Source organism: Dermochelys coriacea, chromosome 6 (genome assembly GCF_009764565.3).
Source record: "Dermochelys coriacea isolate rDerCor1 chromosome 6, rDerCor1.pri.v4, whole genome shotgun sequence".
NCBI lineage: Eukaryota > Metazoa > Chordata > Testudines > Dermochelyidae > Dermochelys > Dermochelys coriacea.
In genome coordinates, this window is record NC_050073.1 from 57,763,476 (window position 1) to 57,790,305 (window position 26,830).

The 26,830-nt window shown below is 40.9% G+C and overlaps 1 protein-coding gene across 23 annotated transcripts in view; it reads left to right on the plus strand.

The window, feature by feature from the left end:
• Nucleotides 1-26,830, plus strand: part of GPHN (gephyrin) — a 544,780-nt gene that overhangs the window by 357,494 nt on the left and 160,456 nt on the right. For 17 of the 23 annotated variants that reach the window (XM_038404446.2, XM_038404449.2, XM_043517392.1 and 14 more), the window contains one exon: nt 4,847-4,981. In XM_038404446.2, coding sequence (XP_038260374.1) covers nt 4,847-4,981 — 135 coding nt within the window. Of the gene's footprint in view, nt 1-4,846; nt 4,982-16,396; nt 16,508-16,879; nt 16,940-26,830 lie in introns of all 23 variants that reach the window. The other 6 variants (XM_043517382.1, XM_038404436.2, XM_038404439.2 and 3 more) reach the window with 1 other exon arrangement.

Genomic DNA, 26,830 nt, shown 5'->3' on the forward strand with positions numbered 1-26,830 from the left:
TTTATTTTTCAAACCCTCATATTTCACAAATACCTTGCTTAATTAATCTCAAACTTTCCCCGAAATTCTCCTTTGTCAAGAGTTCACACATCAGAAATTCCATGTGGAGAGATTTTGTTTTGATAAGATTAGTGATAGAAGGGTCACAAGTGGGATTATAAAGAAAAGATAGTTGTAATTTTAGGGCATGACCCTGAAAGCCCTCATGGGGAGTGACTTTTGTAAACTACACTTGTGAGTAAGGATTACTCATTTGAATAAAGTTTGCATGATTGGGCCCTTCATTATGGAATTGGTATAACTTTTGCCGTAATTTCTGGGACGAATGTTTTCATGTTGCCAATGGTTCCAAATGAAAATTCTTAAATATCTCCTTGAGAAATGAAAAGGAGTACTTGCGGCACCTTAGAGACCAACAAATTTATTTGAGCATAAGCTTTCGTGAGCTACAGCTCACTTCATCGGATGCATTCAGTGGAAAATACAGTGTGGAGATTTATATACACACACAGAGAACATGAAACGATGGGTATTACCATACACACTGTAAGGAGAGTGATCACTTAAGATGAGCTATTACCAGCAGGTAGGGAGGGTGGGGGGAAGGAAGAAAGTCTTTTGTGGTGATAATCAAGGTGGGCTATTTCCAACAGTTGACAAGAATGTCTGAGGAACAGTTGGTTTTTACTTTCTGTAATGATCCATCCACTCCCAGTCTCTATTCAAGCCTAAGTTAATTGTAACCAGTTTGCAAATTAATTCCAATTCAGCAGTCTCTTGTTGGAGTCTGTTTTTGAAGTTTTTTTGTTGGAAGGATAGCCACTCTCAGGTCTGTAATCGAGTGACCAGAGAGATTGAAGTGTTCTCCAACTGGTTTTTGAATGTTATAATTCTTGATGTCTGATTTGTGTCCATTTATTCTTTTACGTAGAGACTGTCCAGTTTGACCAATGTACATGGCAGAGGGCCATTGCTGGCACATGATGACATATATCACATTGGTAGATGCGCAGGTGAACGAGCCTCTGATAGCGTGACTGATGTGATTAGGCCCTATGATGGTGTCCCCTGAATAGATATGTGGACAGAGTTGGCAACGGGCTTTGTTGCAAGGATAGGTTCCTGAGTTAGAGGTTCTGTTGTGGCTCATTCACCTGCGAACACTCCTGCTAATACATCCTAGAATTATGTTCGCTTTTTTTGCAACAGTATTATACTGTTGATTCATACTTAGCTTGTAGTCCATTATGACCCCCAGATCCCTTTCTGCAGTACTCCATCCCTAGGCAGTCATTTCCCATTTTATATGTCTGCAACTGATTGTTTCTTCCTAAGTGGAGTACTTTGCATTTGTTCTTATTGAATTTCATCCTATTTACTTCAGCCACTTCTCCAGTTTGTCCAGATCATTTTGAATTTTAATCCTATCCTCCAAAGCACTTGCAACCCCTCCCAGTGTGGTATTGTCCACACACTTTTTAAGTGTACTCTCTATGCCATTATCCAACTCATTAATGAAGATATTGAACGGAACTGGACCCAGAACTTATCCCTGTGGGACCCCACTCATTATGCCCTTCCAGCATGATTGTGAACCACTGATAACTCTCTGGGAACGGTTTTCCAACCAGTTTTGCACCCATCTTATAGTAGCTCCATCTAGGTTGCATTTCCCTAGTTTGTTTATGAGAAGGTCATACGAGACAGTATCAAAAGCTTTTAGTAAAGTCAAGATATACCACATCTATCACTTCCCCCTATCCACAAGGTTTGTTACCCTGTTAAAGAAAGCTCTTGGGTTGATTTGACATGATTTGTTTTTGACAAATCCATGCTGACTGTTACTTATCACCTTAATGTCCATATGGTTGCTGAATGTACTATTTGCACATTTATGACAATCTGATTTTTAATTAAGAGTAAAATGTATTTCCTAAAAGCGTGTGTAATAGACACAAGGTCTTAAGAAAAGGTTTTAAGGATAATGAAAGGTAGTTCCTGGGCCCACTAGCCCTTATCCTAACTCAGGGTTTGAAAACCCCACTACTTCATTTATTTCAGGCAGTGGAAAAGCTTTCCTTGACCAGTGAGTCCTCAGACATCAATTTCCAGAGAATCTGTTTTATTTGGTATTTTAGTTAGGTTTCTTGCCATATGGGCTGTGACAATGATCTTCTGAATGTGAACCGATGCATTAATGTCTCTCTCAATCTACAGACAGAGGGTTCCAATGCATCTTTAGCTGCTTATAGCTTTCCCAAGTGCCAGCAGAATGTCCGTGTCACCAATTCATAATCCTGTGTTCAGTAGTGAAACGGGCCAGAATTATCTCCGTATCACCCTGCTGACTGGGAAAGTTGCGAGCAACAGAAAAAACAGCACTCAAGCTAATCATTAGAGGATACAAAGAAGGAACCTGGCCAGCTGGGGCGCTATCACTTCAAACACACAAACTCATATACCTAACATCCAGGATACTGGGAAAGGAGGAGAGTAGTAGAGATCCATAAACAGCTCATCCTTGCAGCCGCAGAGTGGCTGGTGGAAGGGTAGAGTAGGAGAAAACTATTCCTGTGCAGATGGCAGGAAAGGATAGGAGGAACACATTCATGAAGAACTCCCTACCCTTGTGATAGTCAAGAAGATTGTCAAGAACATGGTGAGCCTGAGGAAAAGAGAGATCCTTCTACTTTCCAGCAGTGGAGGGTGGGAGTGGGAAGGGAAGCTTCATAGTTATCAGAACCTAGGGCTAAATTCATTCCTGCTGTGGGGTATGTGCCAGCATAGGGACTAGTGGGGAGGCAGCTTATGCCTCCCCTATTAAGGTCCATTGTTCAGGCTAGGACAGGCATCAAGGCTATCCAAATTGTGCCCCCATTTCAGTGGCCCCTGTATTCCATTTCAGGTGCAGAAATCACCAGGACAGTAAGAATACCCTGGCCAGGCCCCTTGTTGTCCCCAGTCTACCGGCTTCTTCCCCTGGCCTATCCCTGCTCTGCTTCCACTTCTCCTTCAAATTCAGATGCCCTTTATGTCAAGAAGTGCTGTGAAGGGTGTATTAGTTGGTTACCCTGCAGCCCCTAGTAGCCAGAAGCTCATTAAAAAGATGCCTGAGTAGGATCCAGATTGCAGCACCCTGACAAGCCCACCTCTTTCACAACACCTGAAGGAAGATATCTGGCTTCTCACCAAAGCTTTGCCCCTTGTTCTCATTTGTGCCCACCACCGAAACATCTTTCATGTTGGCCTATGGCTAGTCATAGGTCTTGTACTCTGACTAGTGGAAATTGATGATTATTCTTTTGGAAAATGAAAGCAGGATACTGTATTGATCTATTAGACTGTGAAACTCTCATTGAGGAGAGAAATGCAAAAAAATATTATTCTAAAGCTCTAATGTGTTGGAACTGGTGTTTCATGATCAATTCTACATCATACAGTCAGTTGTGATTGGGGAGTAAATACCACTAAATAAGGACAACTTGGCCAAATAGCCATGCTGTCTCAGAAAAAGGAGGAGATTAAAATAATGGAGTGCAACTTTGAAGACAGCTGTATGGAAAACATTACACAGTATAGGGAAAATAAATATATTGTAGAACCAGCCCTCACAGCCCTTAGAACTCACTTCTCTGACTTTTGGAATGCAAAAGTCATGTTTTATGTCTTACAAGATTATAAAAGCATGAAAAAGTGAATGAGTAATTTGAACTGGCAGTCCAATTATAATAGACAATTTTGTATCTCTAGTTTGTTGGATATAAGTATTACAGTGATAGGAAGATAGAAGCTTTCTGAAACTTAATATTTTAGAAGCAAGAAAATCAGTTTCTTAAATCCACCGTGTTTCCTCTTTTCCTTGCGATTGGACAGAAAACTGAGCAAAAGAGCTAGAAAGAAAACTAAAGGCTAGATTTACTTTCATAACCCAGCATACACAATTAAATAGTTAGGTTTGCTCGTAAACTGGTATAAATGAGCATAGTTCCATTTATTTCAAAGGAGCTACACTGATTTACACAAGCTAAGGATCTGGCCCTTAAATTGCAGTTAAAAAATGGCAGGCCAGACATTTGAAAACAAATGACATATGGAAAACAAAAGACCAAGGCACGGCAGTGGGTTGGTAAAGATAACGGTTGTTGTGCTGTTGCCCTTGCTCTATCTTCTCTCTGGATAAATATAAGACTTCAGGTTCCAGAACTATAAACTCAGCACCCTTCATCAACACCAAATTCACTTAATTTTTTTTAGAACAATAACTTCAGTACATGGAATAAAAAAGAAAATGTATTCAGTTCTTGACCTCTGTTCTTAGATTGTCAGAGGGATCAATTAATGCTATGTGTGGTATTGGTCTTGTGATTCGGACACCAGTCCACTAGGAACTGGATTGGGAGTCTAACTCCTTTTAGACAGGCCATGAAAGAACTACTGTGTGGTGGTAATCTTTTGGTCATTATTGGCTTGTGTTGGATTTGAACCTTAGTCTTGGAGGCAAAAAGTTCCATATCTTGTTGCCAATCCCCTGACCCTTTTAGTCCCCTCCCACATTGAATTGGTTGGTTGTTTATATTGTGGTGTATCTGAATGCAGTCGTGAATTTTTCAAGACAAATTGTGGTATGTTCTGTGCATCTGCGGTTAGAATCTGACCTTATATTTGCTGATGGATTGTTTTGGAATTACCAAAGGTGGCATTCTTGCTACCAGAACAGAATTCTGAAGAAGGCTGGGCAGAGAGAGATGGGGTATTTTAAGCAGTTTTGGATTCAGATGTAAGATTCTGAGTCATTTTTAAGTACAATATATTTTGGACTGTTAACTGCATCTCTCGTCCTGTTCAGATTCCAGATTCCATCATTTCTCGTGGTGTTCAGGTGCTCCCACGAGACACAGCCTCCCTCAGCACTACCCCTTCAGAATCTCCTCGTGCCCAGGCCACCTCTCGTCTCTCCACTGCGTCCTGCCCAACACCAAAAGTAAGTACAATGCCTTGCTATCTCCCAGTATTCGGATGTATAATCTGATTGATAGTTCCTTTCCGCTGGTGAAGGTAGGATCGCATGCAAGATTACGCTGTTGAAAACGACGAATGAAAAATAGTGCTGTACATTCTACGTGTATTGTTACACAAATTACAGGGTGGGGCCAGCAATAGATTACGCAAGGTCTTGTATAATTTTGCGGCTCCTGTATTGAACCATTACTGTAGCTCCTATTTGCCAACAGTGAAACATATTACACATATGAAAGCACTTGTCTGTTATCTATTGCAATATTGATCATGAGTATGAGAATGTTAAACCTTTGAAATTCTCTATTCGTTCCCTGAATAGTACAGATAACCCTGCCACTGAATAACAGGATTAAACTAATAGAGTACTTTCACCCAAAGGATGTGTGCATATTTATAGCCTGGGCTGGGGCAGCTCTTTGCCCCAATATAATACTGATGAATTTAAAACACTTTCAAGCCAACTTGCTTTGCTTTATCTTGGATACTTGCTGCCTGATATTTGAAAACAACTCTAAATTGACTAGAAAGAAAGTTTTAATGCCAACCTTTTGGGATTATTATTCAATTCTTGCAGATTATTCCATGCTGATTTAATTTATTCAGGTGAACTCTATTTATATGCGTTTTATATCAGACCTTCAAGACTGTAAATTGGAAGCTAAGGAAATGAACTAGTTGCAAGACCAGTAAATGATCATGATTACTTTCAGCTGGAGAGTTCTCCATTTGCGTTCAGCTAGCGTTGTTCATATCACAAAGTTTTCTTTTTCATGTACGTGATACCAACATGTTAATAGACTTGTAGCAAATGACAAACAGTAACATTCCTTCTCGTCTAATTGATCATGATCCTTAGAGATTATTCTGCTTGCTAAAATGATTGCAGATGTCTGACAATTCATTTTTCTTGCTATCTCATTTCTTTTCTGTCAGCAATTTAGATTAACCTGTAGTCACCCAGGGAGCTGTATCCATTTAACATTTTTGACAGTTTTATGAACTGCATGCCTTGACTATAATAGAATTTTGGTGGCAGCATGTGGTGGAATTCACTAAGCAATTCATTGCTCTTAAAACAAGATTCAGTGAAATCTTCATCTTTGCTTGATTTTGTTTCTTGCATTTGCTTTCCAAAATGAATTGTCACTTATAGAATGGTCTCATTAAAATACAGCCTGGAAGGGTACTAAAATACAGCCTGGAAGGGTATTAAAAAGGAATACCCAGGACAGGAGGAGGAAAGCACAAGCCCGGAGCGGGAAACTGTGGGCCCAATACTCAGAGATTGTGCCTTTTCAAAAGATTGTGAAGCAGGAATGCGCACACACACACGGTCAATCAGAGGTCTAAACAATATTCATTATACTATAGAGAGACTCCCAATGAAGCTGAAGTAGTTAAAGCAATATATGGCAAAGAGAAGGAGCACAGTGTGCCAACTCTGAAACAGAATCCACACTATTGAACAGTCTTCATGAGATAAGGAATTATACAAGGAAGCTAGAGGGAAATGCAAAGCACATGGTGAGATTGAGGATTTTCCATATGAAGTTGGTTGGAATAAGTCCCCACCAACAAGGACCACCACTTTGTAAACTTAATTTAGCCCATGTTTAATTGTCATTTCTTATCAGAAACTTAAGTGTATTTTCAAGACAGGCTAAATCACTGAGCACCTTCTAAAACATAGGAATTGCTGTGCCAGATCAGACCACTGGTTCAGTTATTCCAGTATTGTACTTCCAGCAGTAGCCAGTACAAGCTGCTTCAGAGGAAGGTTCAAGAAAACCCAGCAATAGACAGTTTGGGAATAATTTGCCCACAGGAAAATCTTCTTCTTAATCCCCATTATTTAAAGGTTGGATTAAAAGCTTGATCTTTTATTTCCCATACAAAGCTCTTGAGGTTTTTTTATTCCTTACTGTAAAAATTCAGGTTATTCTTGTTATCCATATAAATGTCCAGTCATCTTTTGAATCCTGCTAAATTTTCAAGAAACAGATAGCTACCAAATATAATCGAGTATATGGTTCTTTCCTCTTCCTTAGGGAATACTCATGTTTCTTGGTGTCTCTACTATTTTCATTATTTTTTCCTTTTGGAGCCTGGATTTCTAATCATGCAACATGCATGCAAATTTCGCTGGAGCTGATGTGAGAGCTCTTGACTCACCCAGGTAATGGGGTTAACTATAAATTCTAATCTGTAACATGCAATTGATTTGTTAGAATCTGTTTATTTTAATCTGCAAGTGTTTAACATATGTATCATTTCATATTCCTGTTTTTGAAGTTCACTTTAGATTATGGAGAATTATAAACACACATACAGGGATTGTAGTGTAAAAGAGAGAAGACTTAGCAGAAAGCAACTCACAATCCACATAATTATACAATAACATGTTGATGGGAGTTGTGATTTAACATAGAAAACTGTTTCCCCAAGGGTATGGGGCAATAGATTTCTTTATGATCGTCTTATACCCATTAAAAGTATATTTTTATCCTATGTACCACAGCCTCAAAGTAACTCTTTACTGAATCTGCTGTTTAGCAAAAGATCATGTGACCCTTTCAGTCAAGAACCAAGCTTCAGCAATTATAGTAGCAACTATGCTGGATTAATATTTGTGCAGACTCAGAAGTGATGGGTTATGAAAGGTATGTTAGGATTATGCAGTAGGGTTGTTGATAGTCTTGGTTTGTTAGGTGGGTAAGGAAAAATTTATAACCTCTCAAGCTTATTTTGAAAAATTCTATATATTGTATATCCATTTATAGCATGTGGTCAGACATATTTTAAAAATCAAAATACATATTTTAAAAATTAAGTTTCTCAGTTTTTGCAGTTTCTCCCACATTTTCTGCAAATTTGCCTCTAATGCAGCACTAACTATAGACTCCACATCAAGGCCGGCCCACAACATTTTGGCACCTCAGGCAGGGAGCTCAAATGACACCCCCATGGCTCCTCGCTTAAGCCAAAACTTTGAAAGATCTCAATTCTGCCTTCTTCCTGTTCTACTCCTCTCATGGTACTGCTCTCTTAACTACCCCAATAAAGGAGAACTAGCAACTTAAAATGCCTTGTTCAAAAAATTTAAGTAATACTTAACTTTCAAATGCCTGAACAGCAAATGTAACTTTTTTGTCTGCATAGTAAACACTGGCATTTTTTTCTGTTTGAATAATCGAAGTGGTGCTTTCCATGCCTTCTTGGTTGCAAAGATTTGAACTGCTTCCTGAAGGTCCACAGTGTGGGCCAGCTCATGCTCTACTGAGATGGTTGCAAGGCCGATCAGCCTCTCCTATGTCATTGTGGAGCGTAGATGTGTTATTATTAACTTCAGCTTGGAGAAGCTGCGATCTCCACTGGCAACTGTTAGAGGAAGTGTTAGAAGTATGTGCAGAGCAAAAAAAACATTTGGAAAGAGGGCGGTCATCTTATTTGTGTACATATATTCCAGAACAGCCTTTGGAGTTAATTCTGCTGAAATGTATCTTGAAAGGGCTTTCAGTTCATCACCTAAATCACTTGCATCAATATCGTGCATGTCATCATGTGTCAACATTGTCTCTAGTGCCCTGCATTGCTGGTGTAGGTCTTCTTCAACTATAGTGAGGAGTTTTGGAATATTATACAACATTCCAAATATACTGCTGTGTTCCTTGAGCTGCATGAAACATTCAACTGACTGTATTGCACAATCTAGCACCTGGTTAAAGAATTCAACTTTGAATTGTTGTCTGGGGGTCTCTTATGGGATTATCCCATGCTTTGTAATCAAAATGTCTGACTCTTGTATTCTTGAATGGGTGGGAAAATAGGTTCAGTGTGAAGTTCCTCTGCCAACTTCTGTGCACTCTTCAGAACGTTTTGAAATCCCTCATCTGACCGGTGTGACATGGTCGGGCCAGATGGCTACAGGAGAGTGATAGAAGGTAGATATATTAGCCCCAGGTTAAGTAGGTCCCTTTTCCCTGGGTAAGGTAACAGGGACGGTTCCAGAACAATCAGGAACTTTCTGGAAACAATTAAGGCAGACAGGCTGATTAGAACACCTGCAGCCAATCAAGAAGCTGGTAGAATCAATTAAGACAAGCAGGCTAATGAGGGCACCTGGGTTTAAAAAGAAGCTCACTTCAGTTTGTGGTGTGCGTGCAAGGAGCTGGGAGCAAGAGGGGCAAGAAGCTGAGAGTGAGAAGGCATTCTACTGGAAGACTGAGAAGTACAAGCATTATCAGACATCAGGAGGAAGGTCCTGTGGTGACAATAAAGAAGGTGTTGGGAGGAGGCCATGGGGAGAAGTAGCCCAGGGAGTTGTAGCTGTCACGCAGCTGTTATAGGAGCCACTGTAGACAGCTGCAATCCACAGGGCCGTGGGCTGGAACCTGGAGTAGAGGGCTGGCCTGGGTTCCCCCCAAACCTCCCAATTCCCTACTTGATATCGGAGGAGTTGACCTGGACTGTGGGTTCCACCAGAGTAGAAGGTCTCTGGCCTGTTCCCCGATCCACTACGTGGATCAGCAGAGACTGTGGGGATTGTTCTTCCTTTTCCCCATGCTGGCCAGTGATGAGGCTAATGGAGTGAACGGCAGATTTGAGCCACAAAAGTGGCCAAGCTGTGGGCTGCCATGAAACCTCTGAGGTGAGCAAATCCACCAATAAGCGCAGGACCCACCAAGGCAGAGGAAGAACTTTGTCACACCGGTAAGACTGCAGGTATGACTTTGCTTTGTCCAGTTGTTCCATTGCTCCAGCTATGTCAAGGTCAACACCTTGGCATCTCTTGCTTACAACATTTATTTCAAACAGTATGTCATGCCACAACACTAAGTCACACCGAAATTTGAAATTATGCATGTTTCAGGTGATTCCATTTCCCTCTGCCACTGTTCTCCCACAAACAGCTCCTGTCATAGCATTATTCTCCATAATGGCAACTATGGCATCATCTATCTTCCCAATTTGGTGTTTCAAGTGGAGGCGATAAAGCCAATTACTTTCCCATCGTGTGGCACTCAGTGGTTTCAGTGTCAGAGAGGATGTTCCAGGTGTTGCTTCAAAATTTGCCATCGATGAGTTGATGCAGAGAAAAATACATAGATGCTTTGAATTACACTAAAAAATTCAGCAGCCTCACTAGAAACTGATGCTACATCACTGACCACCAAGTTCAATGAACGAGAACTGCATGGGACAAAAAAAAAAAGCTCGAGGATTTAATTCTCTGATCTGTGTCTGCACTCCTCTCTTTCCTCTCATGTTGGCACCATTATCATAGCCCTGACCTCTCATGTCAGCTATCGCAATACTCATATCTTCCATATCTTTTTAAGAAGCACATTTGTCATACCAGCTTCTGTAGTATCATCAATGTCAATAAATTCTAGAAAATGCTCTCTGACAGTCACCATTGCAGGGACGTTTGCACTAGGTTCTGTTGTTGTTGTTACAAAATGCACCATTCAGGTCATTTGTTCCTTTTGGCTGATGTCAGATGTGCAGTCCAGACTAACAGAGGAATATCTTGCTGATTTCAGATCTGCCACAATCTTCTGTTTGACTTTTGTTGCCAGTAATTGTATGATCTCATTTTGAATTGTTTTTCCAACGTAGTGGTGTGTGTACGTTTCTTGGGTGGTGACTCTTCTTAGATTCTCCTAGAGTACAGCATCAAACTCAGCCATCAGCTTCACAATTTTAAGGAAGTTTCCATTGTTTGGCACATACAACTGATTTGAAGTGCCACGCATTGCTAGGTTTTGGGTAGCAAGAATTCTTACAATGGCAATAAGCCTTTTCAGAGTGTTTTGCCAGTAAAGAGACTCCAGTGCAATCTTCTCTTGGTGCTGATCATCTGTGGTGCCCTTTAACCTTAGTCTCATCTCAAGCTCTTTCCACCTATGGAATGCTCTCTGGTGATTTGCTGCCTTCTCATGGCATGCCAGATTTCTAGCCAGATTTTTCCAGTCCTTTGTTCCTGTAGAAACCAATGTGGCTGGAACATTAGACTGGAAGAGTTTGCAACAAAACCAGTATACAGCATTCTGGGTTTTTGAGAACATAAGCCATGGCCTCTCTACTTTGTCACCACTGGGAATTTCACGCCAGTAATGTGTTGGATGGACACTTTTATTTTCATTGTCTTTGGGGAACATGAAGTTTTTCATTTGCTGTGGCCCATGCAGAACAAGGAAGTTCCTCAGGCTACTGTGGGTCCACAGTCCTGGATCATCTAGACTTAAGGAACTAAACTCCGTAGCAGCTGTTTCTTGCTCCTCCACCACACTCTTCTCTGAGCTACACTTTTCTTCAGGAACGTGCATGGTTACATCCATTTGAGATGGAGATATGGATGCTGCTGTAGCTGCCAGGTCACCTGCACTCTGACTAACTGGAAGATCAGGCATCTCCTCACCACTCACATCCTTACTGAGGCCGGAAGGCTCACCGTGAACATTTGTGTCTATGTATCTCAGGAGAGCTCCTTCCTGCTTAGATAGAAAGCAAAGGAAGCTTTTCTTTCTTTTTCTGAATGCTATCCCAGAGGGGCGTTTTCTTCTTTCACTCATGACTGCTGTTCTGTGCCAGCTATAGTGGCTCTCAACACTCAGTTGAAGGGGACAGACAGATAAGCAGGCTGGTAGCAGGGCCTGACTGAGGGAAGATATCAGCGTCTTAAGGGCCTAACTGGCTCCTCCTACTTTAGTAGACCGTTCTCCTCAAGTGGGTTTAGGGAAGCAGCAGGAAACAGGAAGCTACCTGAGAAGCTGGTGTTAATGAGTCCAGGCTCCTGGGGGTGCTAGAGAGGTACATAAGAGGCTCCTCCTCCTCTTCTCTCTCCCTGCAGCTCCTGCTGCTTTCTGTTATTCCCTCTCATCTTTTCTCCTGCCTGCCCGTTATGTCTATTGTGCCCTCCTTCCTCCAGCACAGCACTCCACCCTCTCTGTGCATCTAGAGCAGAGAGAATCCATATGCACCAGCAGCAGACACAATTTTCTACACTCTGGGTCCTAGTGACACCTCACCCCCTTCCCCACAGTCTGGTACCTGAGGCGGCCTCCTCAGTTCACTTCATGGTAAGGCCAGCCCTGTTCCACATACGTATTTAGAATCAGTCATCAAAAGCTCCATTGCTTCCCTAAATTATCCCGAAGTTTTGTCCCTGTGTTAGTCTAGTTCTTGGTTGTTAATGAAGCTGGATTTTCACTGAGACTGCAGGAGTAGGGTGATCAGCCTGTAATCAGTCAAGGCCCCCCAAAAGCTCCTTTGGTTGCTCTGATAAGGTTTTAGTGTGTCTCTGTAGAATCCCTTATGTAAAATGCAAACTGTGTTTTGAACAAAGCCCTCTTTGGGCTCAGTGCAAATGTCAACATATTTATAGTAGTTGGATGCATCCGATGAAGTGAGCTGTAGCTCACGAAAGCTTATGCTCAAATAAATTTGTTAGTCTCTAAGGTGCCACAAGTACTCCTTTTCTTTTCTTGAATTAAATGTCAATGTTGGGTTTTTTCTTTAGTATTTCCTCTGTTTCTTCATCTGCAGCATCTCATAGATTCTAATTTGCCATCTACTATCTCAAAGAGCATATCCAGGGCAAATGCTTAAATCATTTCTGTTGGGGTTCTCATGCGAGCTGGACAAAGCACATCAGCCAATATGGTTGGTAGCAAAGCCGTTTATCTATTATTTCCTCATTGCTTTTATACACTCCTCTTACATAACATTTTCAACCCCCTCCCAAGTCCATCATCCGGTCACAGAGACATTTTGTTGGTCGAGCAGCCTTAGCACGGGCTGTACACGTGCATTCTTCCTCTTGATTGGAGCACAGCTGTCCCCTATCTGTTGTCAACAGGATCTGGTGTTGCCAGTCTGTCTGGGTCACGTTCCAGCCTGTAACTCTTTCTCAAGGTTCATTAAAGGGTCATCAAAGGTTCACCGCGACCTTCGCTAGCTCATAAACATTCTTAACTATCTCACAAACACACCATGTTCCCACACATTTCCTTAAACTGCTAATTTTATAGCACAGAGTTTTATGCTGTTACCAGTAAAGAAAATTGCAACTTTTCTTTTCAATTTCAAACCTTTCCCTTTCATTTTTTCTAATGGCACAATCAGTATTTTTTGCCATTTTTATATGTCAGAGACACAAAGTAGATGTTGAAGAACTGCAAGAAGACTAGGGACAGGGTTTTAAATTATCATCATGAATGCATTCCAGCAACAACAATGGTATCAAACATCTTACTTACGAGATCATCAAATTCATCAATTTTTTGCTCTTGCACTTCAATAAACAAAGTTTCATTCAATGGCACATATAGTCATTAAGAATCCAAAGAACCCAGTTTTCTGCATTTTTTGAGATGAGCACATTTTTGCTATCTTGCTTCCCTCTTGAAAATTTTTACATTTTATTTTTAAAAAATTATCTGTTTTCTTTACTTCGCTCCCTTCTTTTCTTGTTGCTTACCCTGTCCTTCATCTTTAGGACCTTGAATCAGATATATTTGTATGCTGATGTTAGGTAATGAGTTCACTCCAGTTTGGAGTAATCAGCAGCAATTTTCACTTTTACTAGGTATAACAAGAAAGAACAAATCAGTGAATTCACCACTTTGAAAGGTAAGATGAGGAAGCCATCTTTGGATGGAGCCCCATTATCATGCCCTGTTAATCTTCCAGAAGTGTTTAGATTCCAGATAATCCAGTCTGTACACAGTTCACAGCTTCACCCATTCCCTCTCTTTAGCATCTAAGGACAATTGATTCTGCCAACTACATCATCCTCTCCCATTACTGGTGGCTACCCATTCCCCTTCCTCTCAAGGTTTCTAGACGGTTCTGTAACTTTCTTATTGAGTCTTAGTAGACTTAATAAGAACTTTATTTTCCTTGTCACTTTTCTTTTCTATCACTTTTCAGGATAATTAAAGTTTATATTCCCTGAGTAAAGGTAGAGAGACCGTATTTCCAGTATAAAAAAATTTCAAATATGTATGTGCAGCAGGACCCCATTGGCTCCTGTCTCTGCTAGGTCCACAAAGTCACTCGGAGACTCTGGGGTTAGTAACCACAGGTGCAGATTATTCACAGGCTTGTTCCCACCACCGTTTCACCACGTACAGTTGGCCTTTCACCGTCTGCAGGTGAGAGGGAGGGAAGAGCTACCTCCCTGCTTCCACTCCCTGCCTTTTCCCTTTCTTTCTGCTCTTCCCCAGCTTCCTTCTCCTGAGGCTTTTATACAGCCTAAGGCTAATTAGGTGGCAGCTGTCTCTGCCTCCCCAATTATGGCCAGGTTATCTCCAGCCAGCTCTAATCTATCCCCCTAAATGGGAGCTGGCATGACAGAGGGCTGAATCAGCAACCCTTTTCCAAGCACCCTGTGACAGTATGTAATGTTTGCGTAAATACTTCAGAAAAATCCCAGAAAAAATGAAAAAACTCTTACCCACCCTCACTAAAACAAAACAAAAAAACACCAGCGTGGTTTATTTCTGGAATAAAAATTCTGTTTTGGGTTTTTCAACCATGACGTCTCATTGCTTCCTCTCCAATATGGTCATGTGAACACCAAATAAAGTGAGATTATAGAATCATAGAGTATCAGGGTTGGAAGGGACCTCAGGAGGTCATCTAGTCCATCCCCCTGCTGAAAGCAGGACCAATCCCCAACTAAATTATCCCAACCAGGGCTTTGTCAAGCCTGACCTTGAAAACCTCTAAGGAAGGAGATTCCACCACCTCCCTAGGTAACCCATTCCAGAGCTTCACCACCCTCCTAGTGAACAAGTTTTTCCTAACATCTAACCTAAACCTCCCCCACTGCAACTTGAGACCATTACTCCTTGTTCTATCATCTGCTAGCACTGAGAACAGTCTAGATCCATCCTCTTTGGAACCCCCCTTCAGGTAGTTGAAAGCAGCTATCAAATCCTCCCTCATTCTTCTCTTCTGCAGACTAAACAATCCCAATTCCCTCAGCCTCTCCTCATAAGTCATGTGCTCCAGCCCCCTAATCACTTTTGTTGCCCTCCGCTGGACGCTTTCCAATTTTTCCACATCCTTCTTGTAGTGTGGAGCCCAAAACTGGACACAGTACTCCAGGTGAGGCCTCATCAATGTCAAATAAATACAGGGGAATGATCACGTCCCTCGATCAGATGGCTATGCCCCTACTTATACAGCCCAAAATGCCGTTAGCCTTCTTGGCAACAAGGGCACACTGTTGACTCATATCCAGCTTCTCTTCTTTCTTTTCTTCTAGGTTCTTTTCTGCAGAACTGCTGCCTAGACATTCGGTCCCTAGTCTGTAGCAGTGCATGGGATTCTTTCGTCCTAACCAATGTTCCCTCTAATTTTTGACAGGCCGTGTGCGCAAAAAATTTCTTGTGTGCAAATTGTTGTGCTTCTGTGAAAATTTCTGTGCGCATGGTGTTTCACCATGTGCACAGGGTTTAGGATCTGTGTGTGTGCACGCACACAGCTTAGAGGGAACAGTGGTCCTAAGTGCAGGACTCTGCACTTGTCCTTGTTGAACCTCATCAGATTTCTTTTGGCCCAATCCTCTAATTAGTCTAGGTCCCTCTGTATCCTATCCCTACCCTTCAGCGTATCTACCACTCATCCCAGTTTAATGTCATCTGCAAACTTGCTGAGGGTGCAGTCCACGCCATCCTCCTGATCATTAATGATAGTACTTAAGTTACAATCTGGCCCTTAATGTCAGTTATTCATATAGTGAAGTGAGTTTTAAATTAAAACCAATTGTTTTGAGTCCCAACCCAGGGTCCTGTTGCTGGCAGGGGTACCCGTTACCAGCTTGGCAGGGATCCTGCCGAAACATGCCAAGCCTAGTCTCCAGTTATACAACCAACTCCCTGCAGAGTTTCCCTGGGTCACTTCCTAACAGTTCCTCCATGGCTTGCCGTCTCAGAGTTCTCAGTCTCTCCTCACTCTGTGGTTTTCCAAGCCTGGGGGTCCTGGGTCATCACTGCCTGGCTGGCCTCCACATCCGGAGTGCAGGCAGACTTTCCAAAGGAGCATGCAGCACACCTCCTTCCTCGACAGACGTTACCCCAGACTGAGCTGAGCTGTTTCTTTTTATAGCCTGGTTCCAGCTAGCACATGCCCAGCAGAGCTGAGGGGGCGGGGCCTCCTCAGCCCAAATAGAAGAATTAACCCTTGCAGAATCAGTGCAGGGCTGCTACACTCCGTCACACAGTGCAACAACTAGGCAGCAGGGCAGTACTAGAAGTTTCTTTTTGGAGGTTCTTAACTAAGCTCCTGGGAGAAGTCCTGCTTTGTATCCCTCCAGGTTTCATTCTATTTTATTCTATTTATACTTCCCTCATTACCATGTTTTCAGTACCTACAGGGAATGAGCAACTCTGACAGATTGGATCAGCTCCAGGCAGTTGACTCCATGGGAGAGGAATCTCATCCTTCAAGTTTTCACAAGCATTTGCCGCAATTTAAGGTATCTTGCAATAGACTAGCTGTCCTCAGTGGTGACTCCTTAATTTTCCTTGTTGAATGTTTTGGCTTTTCTTCTAAAAGTGTTCAAGACCAGCCTTAAAATCTTTGCTTTCCCATCTCTGAAATCATGCAACCATAAGAGAGCGGGATTCTGGTTGGAATTTTTTTTTATTCTTGCAAAGACCTTTTAGTCATCATTTTAGCCTTCACTAGGGTTAGTCCTTTGTTTCACAGGTGTGAATAGGGCCATGCTTTGAGTTTGAGAACACCTTGAAATTGCTGTCTTCTAATGTAGTATTTTTAGTTGCTAACACTTCTGCTAAATGAGTAGATCAATAATGAGAGAACTCAGTTTTTCTCCCCTCTGCTTCAGGTTTCTCCCTCCTCCCCCAAGAAGATAGTTTTTGATCTTCCACCAGACTTCATCCCAATGGTAAATACGGAATTTCATATCAGTTAGCTCATTGTTTTTCCACCCATTGTGTTAATCTGGTTTTCTCCCAGGACATGTTGGATGTTAGATGTTTACATGTGTTCTTAAATGTTATGTACCTCTTTTACAAGAGTTTGAGCCACACAGGTGTGTTCACAAGGGCAAAGCTGCCACAATGGGCCAGAGAATTTACTTCAGTAGCAGCTCAGTCAATCATGCCACTTCTCCAGAGGAGTCTCCACTTTCTGGGCAGTAAGGGCTTAGTTATTCGTATCGGAAGTGTGCAAGGCAGCAACTTATTTTTCTCCCTCACAAGTTTATAGGGCATTACTATACTAGATTTCACTGCATCTTGGGATACTTCCTTAGGTCTTAAATTCCTTGAAGTGGCAAAATAATATAAGCCCTTCTTCCCTGGGTATTTCTTATTACATTCACTGACCATCCTACTGTGTCCAAGATAGGATATGGGAAGAAGGGAAGTATGACTAAGAATTAATTGACAATTTTATTTGTCAGAGGCCCCCTCTTCACAAATATATTGTCATCTTGCTTTCTGGTAGATTAAGCCATTAACACTATGGTTCGTAATGTCTCTGTAGTAGGTGGGAGAAGAGGACTATATCAAAAAGAATTGCTGTTGAATAATTTTCTCATATAAAAACTCAACCACTCCTGCCAATGCTTGCTTTGATGGCTATGTAAAAAAAGAAAGGGTTTTCTGACTGCAGAGAATGAGTAGTGTAAAGTAAAAGCACAAAGAAATATGAACTGAATTCCTTGTGAAAATGATGAGTGATCTGAAAGATGCTCAGCCTTGCTGAGACTTCCAAAGTGCAAAAGCTAAATTATGGTTTTTTTCTTGAATATGATCCCTAATGGGAAATATTCACAACTAACTAGAACATTGTGGCCAGTTTGTACCAACATTGCACTTTATTTTATGCTGGTGACATTTTCAGAAAATGCCACTAAGAATTTGAGAAGTTGAGTGTTGCCAAGAAAAGGAAGAATGAAAAAATATTAAAAATCAGTATCATGCTATAGTAAAATTAAGACATTTGTAAACCTGCACACACACTCAAAATATTTGTTCCTAAGGAGAACTCAGAGCATCATTATATTATTCCCTTGGTCCTCCTGGATTATTTTTGTTTATTCATGAATGATGGTTTCTACAAAAAACAAAAAACCCAACATTTTGCCTCACCTGCTGAATTATAATAAGTCCACATGCCCTCTACAAGAGACCTGTCCTTCCTGTTGTGCTTCATATTCTTAGCCCTCAGTAGCCATAAATCATGGTATGTAACAGCAGCCACCCTGACCCTGATCTAATCTTAATCATCAGTACAAGCATGTGGTTCATTTGGCTGTGGTTTTGGCTCATCAGTGATACAAGAATCCTCCACATCACCTGCTGCTTGAAAACTGCATGACTTCAGCCAGTGTTGCCTTCGTTTTCTTCTCCAATCTCCACACAATGCACCTGATTCTCATGTACACTGGTCTAGCAATGTGAAATAGTTGTAAAGGAGGTGTAAATTATGTTTGCATCCATTTTAAAGTGTATTTATACTGCCAAAGTGATATTAAGGGATGTAAATGAGAATTAATTTGGCCCAATGTTCTTGAGATGTCAGACTGCAAAGGTACCGAACCTATAATACACCATATTAACCATACCTCACTGAAGTAACATTGACAAGTCCTTCAGTAATAACCCCCTTTTAAGGATTTACTCCTTTTTGAAGAATAATTTCAAAAATTACCAAAGTCCTTTGCAGGCAAATGGAATTCAGGAATAATGCAGGGTAGATGACGTAGAAGGCATTCTTCATTCCAGTCATCTAAAGGCAAGTTCAGAGAGCCTAGATATCCTCCTCCCTGGCTGAGACAATAATCTGATAAGAAAGGCCTTGAGAGACCAGAGCACCTACTATAGGCACACGTATCTATTCACAAACATAAAAAGAGAATACCTCCATTTCTTCTTCATTGCATGGGCCAACATAGCCTTGAATTGCTGAGTTCTGGACTACATAGCATCCTTTCTAGATAGAATTGTTTTCCAAACCCTACAGGAAAGTCTTAGTTCAATCTGGAGCTCTTTAAGCATCAAGGGATTCAGGATACTCTCAACAACCTTATAAATAACCCATCATCCCAGTTACCAGAGGATCATAGTGGATAGGGAATACACACCATCTGCTTCACAGCCTTCCAAAAATAGAGTTCTGTATTCAGTCCTGGCTTTCAAGATGGAGCTATTTAAATTGATTACTCAGGCAGTATATTTAGAGAGTATTCACTGGGTCTCTCTAATATTGATACACATCCCAGTTCTGACATCTATTAATTCACAATACTGAAACAATACCTCATTTGGTGTGCATAGCACCCAGAACATTTTCAAAAGTGATGGCTGTCCTAGCAGCAGCAGCAGATTTTTGTTTGAGAGTGCCAAAACTGAAATTCAGATAAAGTAAGCCTTTTCCCAGGTGGGCATGTTCCTAGAGATATATGGCTAATTTGTCATTGGTTCCACTGCAGAAGCGCATGTACCTAGAAGACTAATTCAATAAAGTAGCAGGCAGCATCTACCTGATGCAGGACAGATGAGGAAAAGCAACAATATCAAACACAGCCACTGCTTTACTTATCACTGGTCTGGATGTAGGATTACGTACAAATTCTAGGCTCTGTGGCAAGTATAGCAGTAATCTTCTGGGTCTACTTCCACTTGAGGCCATTTCAGGGCTTTCTTCACTGCAGTGAAAACCAGAGTGAAAGGACTTCAAGAAACTGTTTCAGCTATCAACTTGCTCCTGATCAGAATGGCACTGCAACAGGAGTCTATTGAAAAAATGTCTTTTACACCCTAGCAATGGTTAACCTGGCTACAAATGCCAGTCTGTCAAGATGGGGCTAGCTTATGATCCAAGAGCCTATTACACATGAATGAGGATCCTTCTTACTTCAATCTTGTGGTATGCCTATTAAAAGTACCTCTCAGACAAGGTGAAATCTACCCTTTTGTAGTGAAAAAATTGGTCTACTCTAATATGTATATGAAAATATAGAAAATATTCTCAGTCTGGTATGACAACAGAAACAACTAAATCCATGGTAGTCATATTGGCTATCCTGAAGTAACTAAAAGAAAGGCTGAACCTGGAAATGGATGCCTGCTTATGAGAATAATTTGTTGGAATGTTTAAACAGTGGCAGTTGCAGAATTCAGAATTTATATAAACCCTATATACCTCCCAGTGTACATCTAGACAGCTCTAGCTTCTTCATGGTCATTGAGCAACTGAGACACCTGATAACGGAAAATGGAACACTTGGAGACTTCAACCTACTGCTGAATACCCTCACAGACTATCATTCAAATCAGTTTGGAAATTTTCAGTATGACTCCTTTCTATCAAAGTTTTGTTCTTCGTAGCTCAATCAGACAAGCTTGAGAACTCTCTCCACTTCAGTAAGTTAGGGCTCAGACTCATATCATACTTTTCTGCTAAAGGTCAACTCCATGATTCATCTAAACTAGGGTATAGCCATAACATCTTTTTGCCCATCTAAAGAAGACAGACTGCATCACCCAAATATTTCCAGTGCTTTCATGATTTATCTCAAGAGATACCATTCTCCTCCTTCCTTGACAGGTTTTGAAAAGGAATTTACAAAGTCACTTTTGCTATAAGAGAAATTACATTCTGCTATCAAATTTCTATCCATTAGTTATTGGTTGGAAGAAGGGAGGAGAACAAATGTTCTGCTGAATTATATAATTTTCTGTGTGTGCGTGTGCTGTATCTGTACTGGTTCATTTGTTCCTCTGGTTTGGTTCCTCTGTGCTGAGATACAACAAAAGAATGCAATTTTCTCTGTTCCCCACTTCCTTCCTACTGCAAGCTAACATCTATCCTTCCTGAAGTAAGTCATTGAATACTCAGAACTTCAAACTCACCGTACAAACATAGTTTGTGTTTTGAAAAACCTAATTGCCAATCTGAAATCTGATTTTCTACGTATCAAATTCCTTTTGTAAAAATAGCTTTACTGACAAGACATGCTGAGCCAAAAATTATTATCTGTAATTGTAACAGAGCTTTTAATTTTAAAAAAGGCAAAAACTGTCTTGAGTGCATTATTTACTTAAATGTGAATTATCCTTTTTAGTAAGCAATACATAAAGGGTCTTTTTTGGCTTTCAACTTATATACTACCTTATGCCAGCTAGCATTAACCAGAAGCCTATGATATCCTCAGGAAATGCTAGTAATCTGAAGTCTCATCCTTCCATAGTATCTTGTAATTATGCCAAATATAATAAGTGACAGCATTGGGAAAGGGAGAACTTCTATGGAAACAAACAAAAATTCTGTGAAATAGCAGCAATGTCCACAATAGGGATGATTTAAACTACAATGTAACATCTTTCATACTGCTATTTTTATGAGTCTGTGCATGTATGTTTTAGGAAGTGATTCCCATTACACTTTAGGTTTTCATGTCTGATACCTAGAATCCCCTCATCACCTTAACAATGATCTTATGTACTCAGCCATGATGCCTCACTGCTGCTCTTTTGTCAGCTGTGTGCACTCCACTCACCCACCAGGGAGGTTTTGGCTACTCTGGGTAATTGGGAACCAGGGACACTGATAGAGACTAATATCTAATCTGGTAAACTGGTATATTCACCCAAAAAAGGTTGGGAGACACTATTGTAGTCCATGACATACCAGAGCTTACTTGTATTATTAAATCATAATGAACAATAAGCACTGTCTTTCGTTAACTGGCAAAGCAGAAAACCAAGGTAATGGAAAGGGCTACTAGGCTGTCTGGAATCATAACAAACAGTTTAAGATTCTCTAGTCTGCCTTACTTGTAAATGATCGTTTGATTTCTAAATAAAGTTCTCCACTCAATTAAATAGAGCTCCTACATAGAAATTCTCACTCTTCTAGACCCCCTCTGTTTTTTCCCCACTTCAGTGACAAAAACCCACTATTTTTTCATTCACTTAACATGTGCGTAACATTTCTCCAACTGTTTGTATTGCAGGCAAGCAGTGACTGTTTGACATTATCTGTGTGAAGTGATATGACTGCATCTAAAGACATTCTTATTTAGAGTTGCCACTTTCTGTTAAACACTGCTCCCATACTAGGTCCCCACTGTAGTTATGTGCTAGATAGAGCAGGGGTCGGCAGTCTTTCAGAAGTGGTGTGCAGAGTCTTCATTTATTCACTTTAATTGAAATTTTGCGTGCCAGTAATACATTTTAACGTTTTTAGGAGGTCTTTCTACAAGTCTATAATATATAACTAAACTATTGTTGTATGTAAAGTAAATAAGGTTTTTAAAATGTTTAAGAAGCTTCATTTAAAATTAAATTAAAATGCAGATCTTATCAGTTTAGTGTAATCCTTGCCCTTGCTTTTCCTTACTAAGTTTTCTAATGTCTGGCACGTATTTGGATACTTTAAGCTGCACGCAGGCTTCTGAGTGATCAGTTGTTAACCGACTCAGAGGGACAGAGGACAGATTTCATGTGTGAAAATACCTGTTCACACAGATATGTGAATCCAAATGCTGAGAGCATTGCAAACGCGATTTTCTTCAAACAGTTAAATTTCACTGGCAGGGACGTCCAGCAGGTCAGAATAATCTCCATGATCTCTCTGTAGCTTCAAGTGCACTCCGCAAATCTCCAAACTTTGATGCCCACAATTCTGAGCTTTTTAACTGAATGAGCTGCATTTTGAAATCTTCAACACCCATTCCCTGAAATACAGACAAATCCAAGTTGCTTTCATTGAACTTTTCAGGTTTAATTAGAAAAGAAAGCATTGTGCCAAATTGCTTGAAATCTATCAGAAAATTCTGATTCCAGTTCTTGCATGTACATTCTAATCTCAAAGTCAAACGCAGTGCGCTGTTCCATGTGGCGTGATAGTGATGTAAGCAGCAAATCAGGATTTAAAAATCCCAGTACAGTGGTGCTGGAACAATTTTTAATGTGGGGGTGCTGAGCTGTGCCCCTTCTTGCCCCTGTCTGCACCCCTCACTGCCCCAGTGGGCCTCAGCTTGGGGCAGCTGCAGAGCCCTGGGACGGCGGCCGGGAGCCCAGGCCTGCAGCAGAGCCCCCCAGACAGGTGGGCGGGGCTGGCAGATGGAACCCCGGCTGGCAGGGGGTCAGCGGCCGGTACCTCAGGCCAGCAATTGAGCCCCTGGGATCGATGGCCGGGACCCGGGGCTGGCAGCCAGCTGAGTGGGACTAGCGGATGGAACCCCAGCTGTCAGGGCCAGCGGCCAGTGCCCCAGGCCAGCAGGAGAGCCCCTGGGACCGGTGGCCAGGACTCGCGCAGTGGGAGTGCCACTGAAAATCAGCTCACATGCTGCCTTTGGCACACATGCCATAGGTTACCTACCCCTGTGCTAGAGCTACAGAGAATTGACCTGTTCTGAACACCAGCTGTCAGTCTAACCAGTTTTATATGACTGATCCTAGAAGAGATTTTCTAAGAAAATAGCTATTTGAGTTCACCTACATTTTGTTCCTCCAAACTTGACCAAAACCAAATGAATCATGACATAACTCTGATGCTGTTATGTCAGCCATGTATTAATATGTATGCAATTCCAAAAATGTACAGCGATGAGGGCATTATCTCATTCACAGGTACCACAGGGTAAATATGGGCATGATGATGTATTTAGCATATTACATTAATGTTAATGTAAATGAGATGGCTAAATCACCTTGTATACACCTTGAAAATGTGCTCTTAACTGTCTGAAATTAATTTTGTTATAGTGTTGGTTGTTTGGGGTACGGTGGTATTAAACCAAATGTACGTAATTTATATTTTTTATTTAATTTTTAAACGTCAAAAATGAAGATTTCCTCAGACTAGTAGTTCCTGAAACCTCTGGTTTGAATAAGATGAAATCACATTTACTCAATGGTGCACTTCAGCAGTACACCTTGAAAATGTGCTCTTAACTGTCTGAAATTAATTTTGTTATAGTGTTGGTTGTTTGGGGTACGGTGGTATTAAACCAAATGTACGTAATTTATATTTTTTATTTAATTTTTAAACGTCAAAAATGAAGATTATTTCCTCAGACTAGTAGTTCCTGAAACCTCTGGTTTGAATAAGATGAAATCACATTTACTCAATGGTGCACTTCAGCAGTAGATACGTCTGTCTGTTTGGAAGAAAAAATAAAGGCTTATTTACCTGTTTCTGATCCAATTAGAATATTCTATTACAAGAATTTCTCTATTTCAGGCACTAATTGTGATACTAACAGTTCTTAGTCTATTAAAAATTGTGCCACCCAGGAGATCCAAATTTAAAACCCTTTCTTTCCTAATAAAGGGCAACTGAGTTTCCCAGGAGGAAGGCTTGAGATCTGAACCCAGCTCATTTTTTGTAGTTTAATAGCCTTTTTTAATGACATTTTTGTGAAAAACTTGTGTATTTTTCAAATTTTTCTTGTTTTTCACAATTTTTTGACATCTTTAGCCAAAAATTTTATTAAAAATATCAAAACCTGAATTTTGAATGGCAATACATTAAGCTCATCTGGGTACAGGAATTAACTTTGCAGGACAGATAAATGAATAGTTATTTTTTTCTCCTTTTATTTCTATTTAGCAAACTCATGTGGGAAATAGGTATTAAGAACAGCAGCAGGAATAGATGATGTTTGAGATTTTAAACTCTTTGGTGCATGGTTTTCTTTTCGCTATGCGTACAATGCCTGCCACGATGGGGCTTCGGTCCCTAATAGATGCTCCTAGGTGCTATTGCAATATATATTATAAATAGTAATATGTGACACAAAATTTTTAAACATTAAGAAAAAAGACATCTTTAAGGATGAGGAGAATCAAAGGTGCAAGTTCCTTTTTTTTTTTTTTTTTTTTTTTTTTAAATGTCCAAGTCATTAGTGGCTGTCAAGACAACAATGTTGGGTTGGGTTTTTTAAATTTATATTCCTTCTGTATTTTCTTACACTTTTTCTATTTTTTTCCTTTTCACTTTATAGCTTCCTCTTTCATTTAGACCTAACTCACTGTGGGAAAAACTTTCCTTAATTATGTCTGAGATTTTTCATTACATTTTGTTTGTGATAAAAGGTACTATTGTCATGTGCAGTGGTAGAATTCTTATTTTGTTCTTATGCTAAAGCATCATCTTTTTGATTGAAATGGCTGTTAGCTGTAGGTGAGACAACTGAGTAAATGCTCATTTCTGCAGGCACAACGGAAATAAATCTAGATCCGCCCATGCTAATTAATACAATCATGTCATTGTAACTGCTCTTTTGAGAATTAAACCATTCTGTTTACAAAATTCTGTCATGCATAGTTTAGTGAGATTGGTTCTCCACAAGTTGATCTCAAATCATGTCTGATTCAGTTATCCAAAATCACAAGACTTAGCTAATTCCCTTAATGTATTTACATATAAGTCAATGGATTCATCAGCCATTTGTATACTCAATTTGAATTTCCACCATTCAGATATTACATTTATAGATGGAGTAAAATGCTCGGGAGTACCATGCATTACCCTAATGTTGTTAGTTTCAATTTATCATCTGCTTCATGTAGTCCACTGATGGACTCCTTTGATGAGACTATCTGCATTTTATATACGGCATACAAATTGGTTGCATTCAAGTTGAAAGACTCGAGTAATGGTATATTATGGCTTTCCAGCTTTCTCAAATATCCTCACCAAACTACTGTATCATTACCAAATTGTATTTTCAAAGAAGCGGGGATCTGAGATTTCAGTATAATATGTTAATTTAACTATTACTATCAACAACATAATGGACAAAACCAAATTCAGTCTCTCACTCAGAGAATCTCTAAACTCAGATTTTCAGAGCTACTTAAAGGATTTGGATGCTCAATTTCCTTTAATTATAATTAAGACTATATTTTAATCTTGGTATTTTTAGTAAAAGTCATGGATAGGTCACGGGCAGTAAACAAAAATTCACAGCCTATGACCTGTACTATATACCCGTGACTAAATCTTGAGGCGGGAGGGGCAGGGATGCCACAGATGCTCGGGGGAGCAGCAGGGGGCACCGTGGGTGCTGGGGGAGGCAGGCAGGCAGCAGTGGTGGCATGTGACCCAGGGACTCCTGCTGGTGAGCGGTTGGTGGGGCTAGCAAGCTCCCTGCCTGGCTCCATGCCTCCCCGGAAGTGGCAACATCTCCCTCCCTCAGCTTCTAAGCAGAGGGGCAGCCAGACAGTTCTGAACACTGCCTCCACCCCAAGCACTGGCTCCTCAGTTCCCATTGGCCAGGAACCATGGCCAGTGGGAGCTGTGGGGATGGTGTCTGCAGGCGGAGACAGCGCCTGGCTGCACCTCTTTCTAGGAGCTGAGTAATGTCGCTGCTTCCAGGGAGTCCCCCAAAGTAAGCGCTGCCCAGAGCTCACTCCCTCCTGCATCCCAACCCCTAGCCCTGAGCTCCCTCCTACATGCAAACTCCTGCTACTTGTGGTGGAGGATGGCGTGTTGGCCTGAGATTGCCCCAGTAACAGCTGGTGCATCTAGCCCGGGGTCTGCCTGAGCTACTCAGGCAGCCCCCCAGCCAGCCGCACCGGCCACTACAGAAGTGATGGAGATCCCAAAAAGTCACGGAATCCGTGACTTCCATGACCTCCGTGACAAACTTGCAGCCTTAATTATAATGGTAAGTAGATATCCAAATACTCTAGACATATTTGAAAATCTTGACCTGTAAATTGTCCATGTGTCTCTAACCTGTTTTATCCTCCTTCTGCTCTTCCTGTTGCATACATGCAGTGTTCACAAGATGGGACTATGCCATAAAACTGCT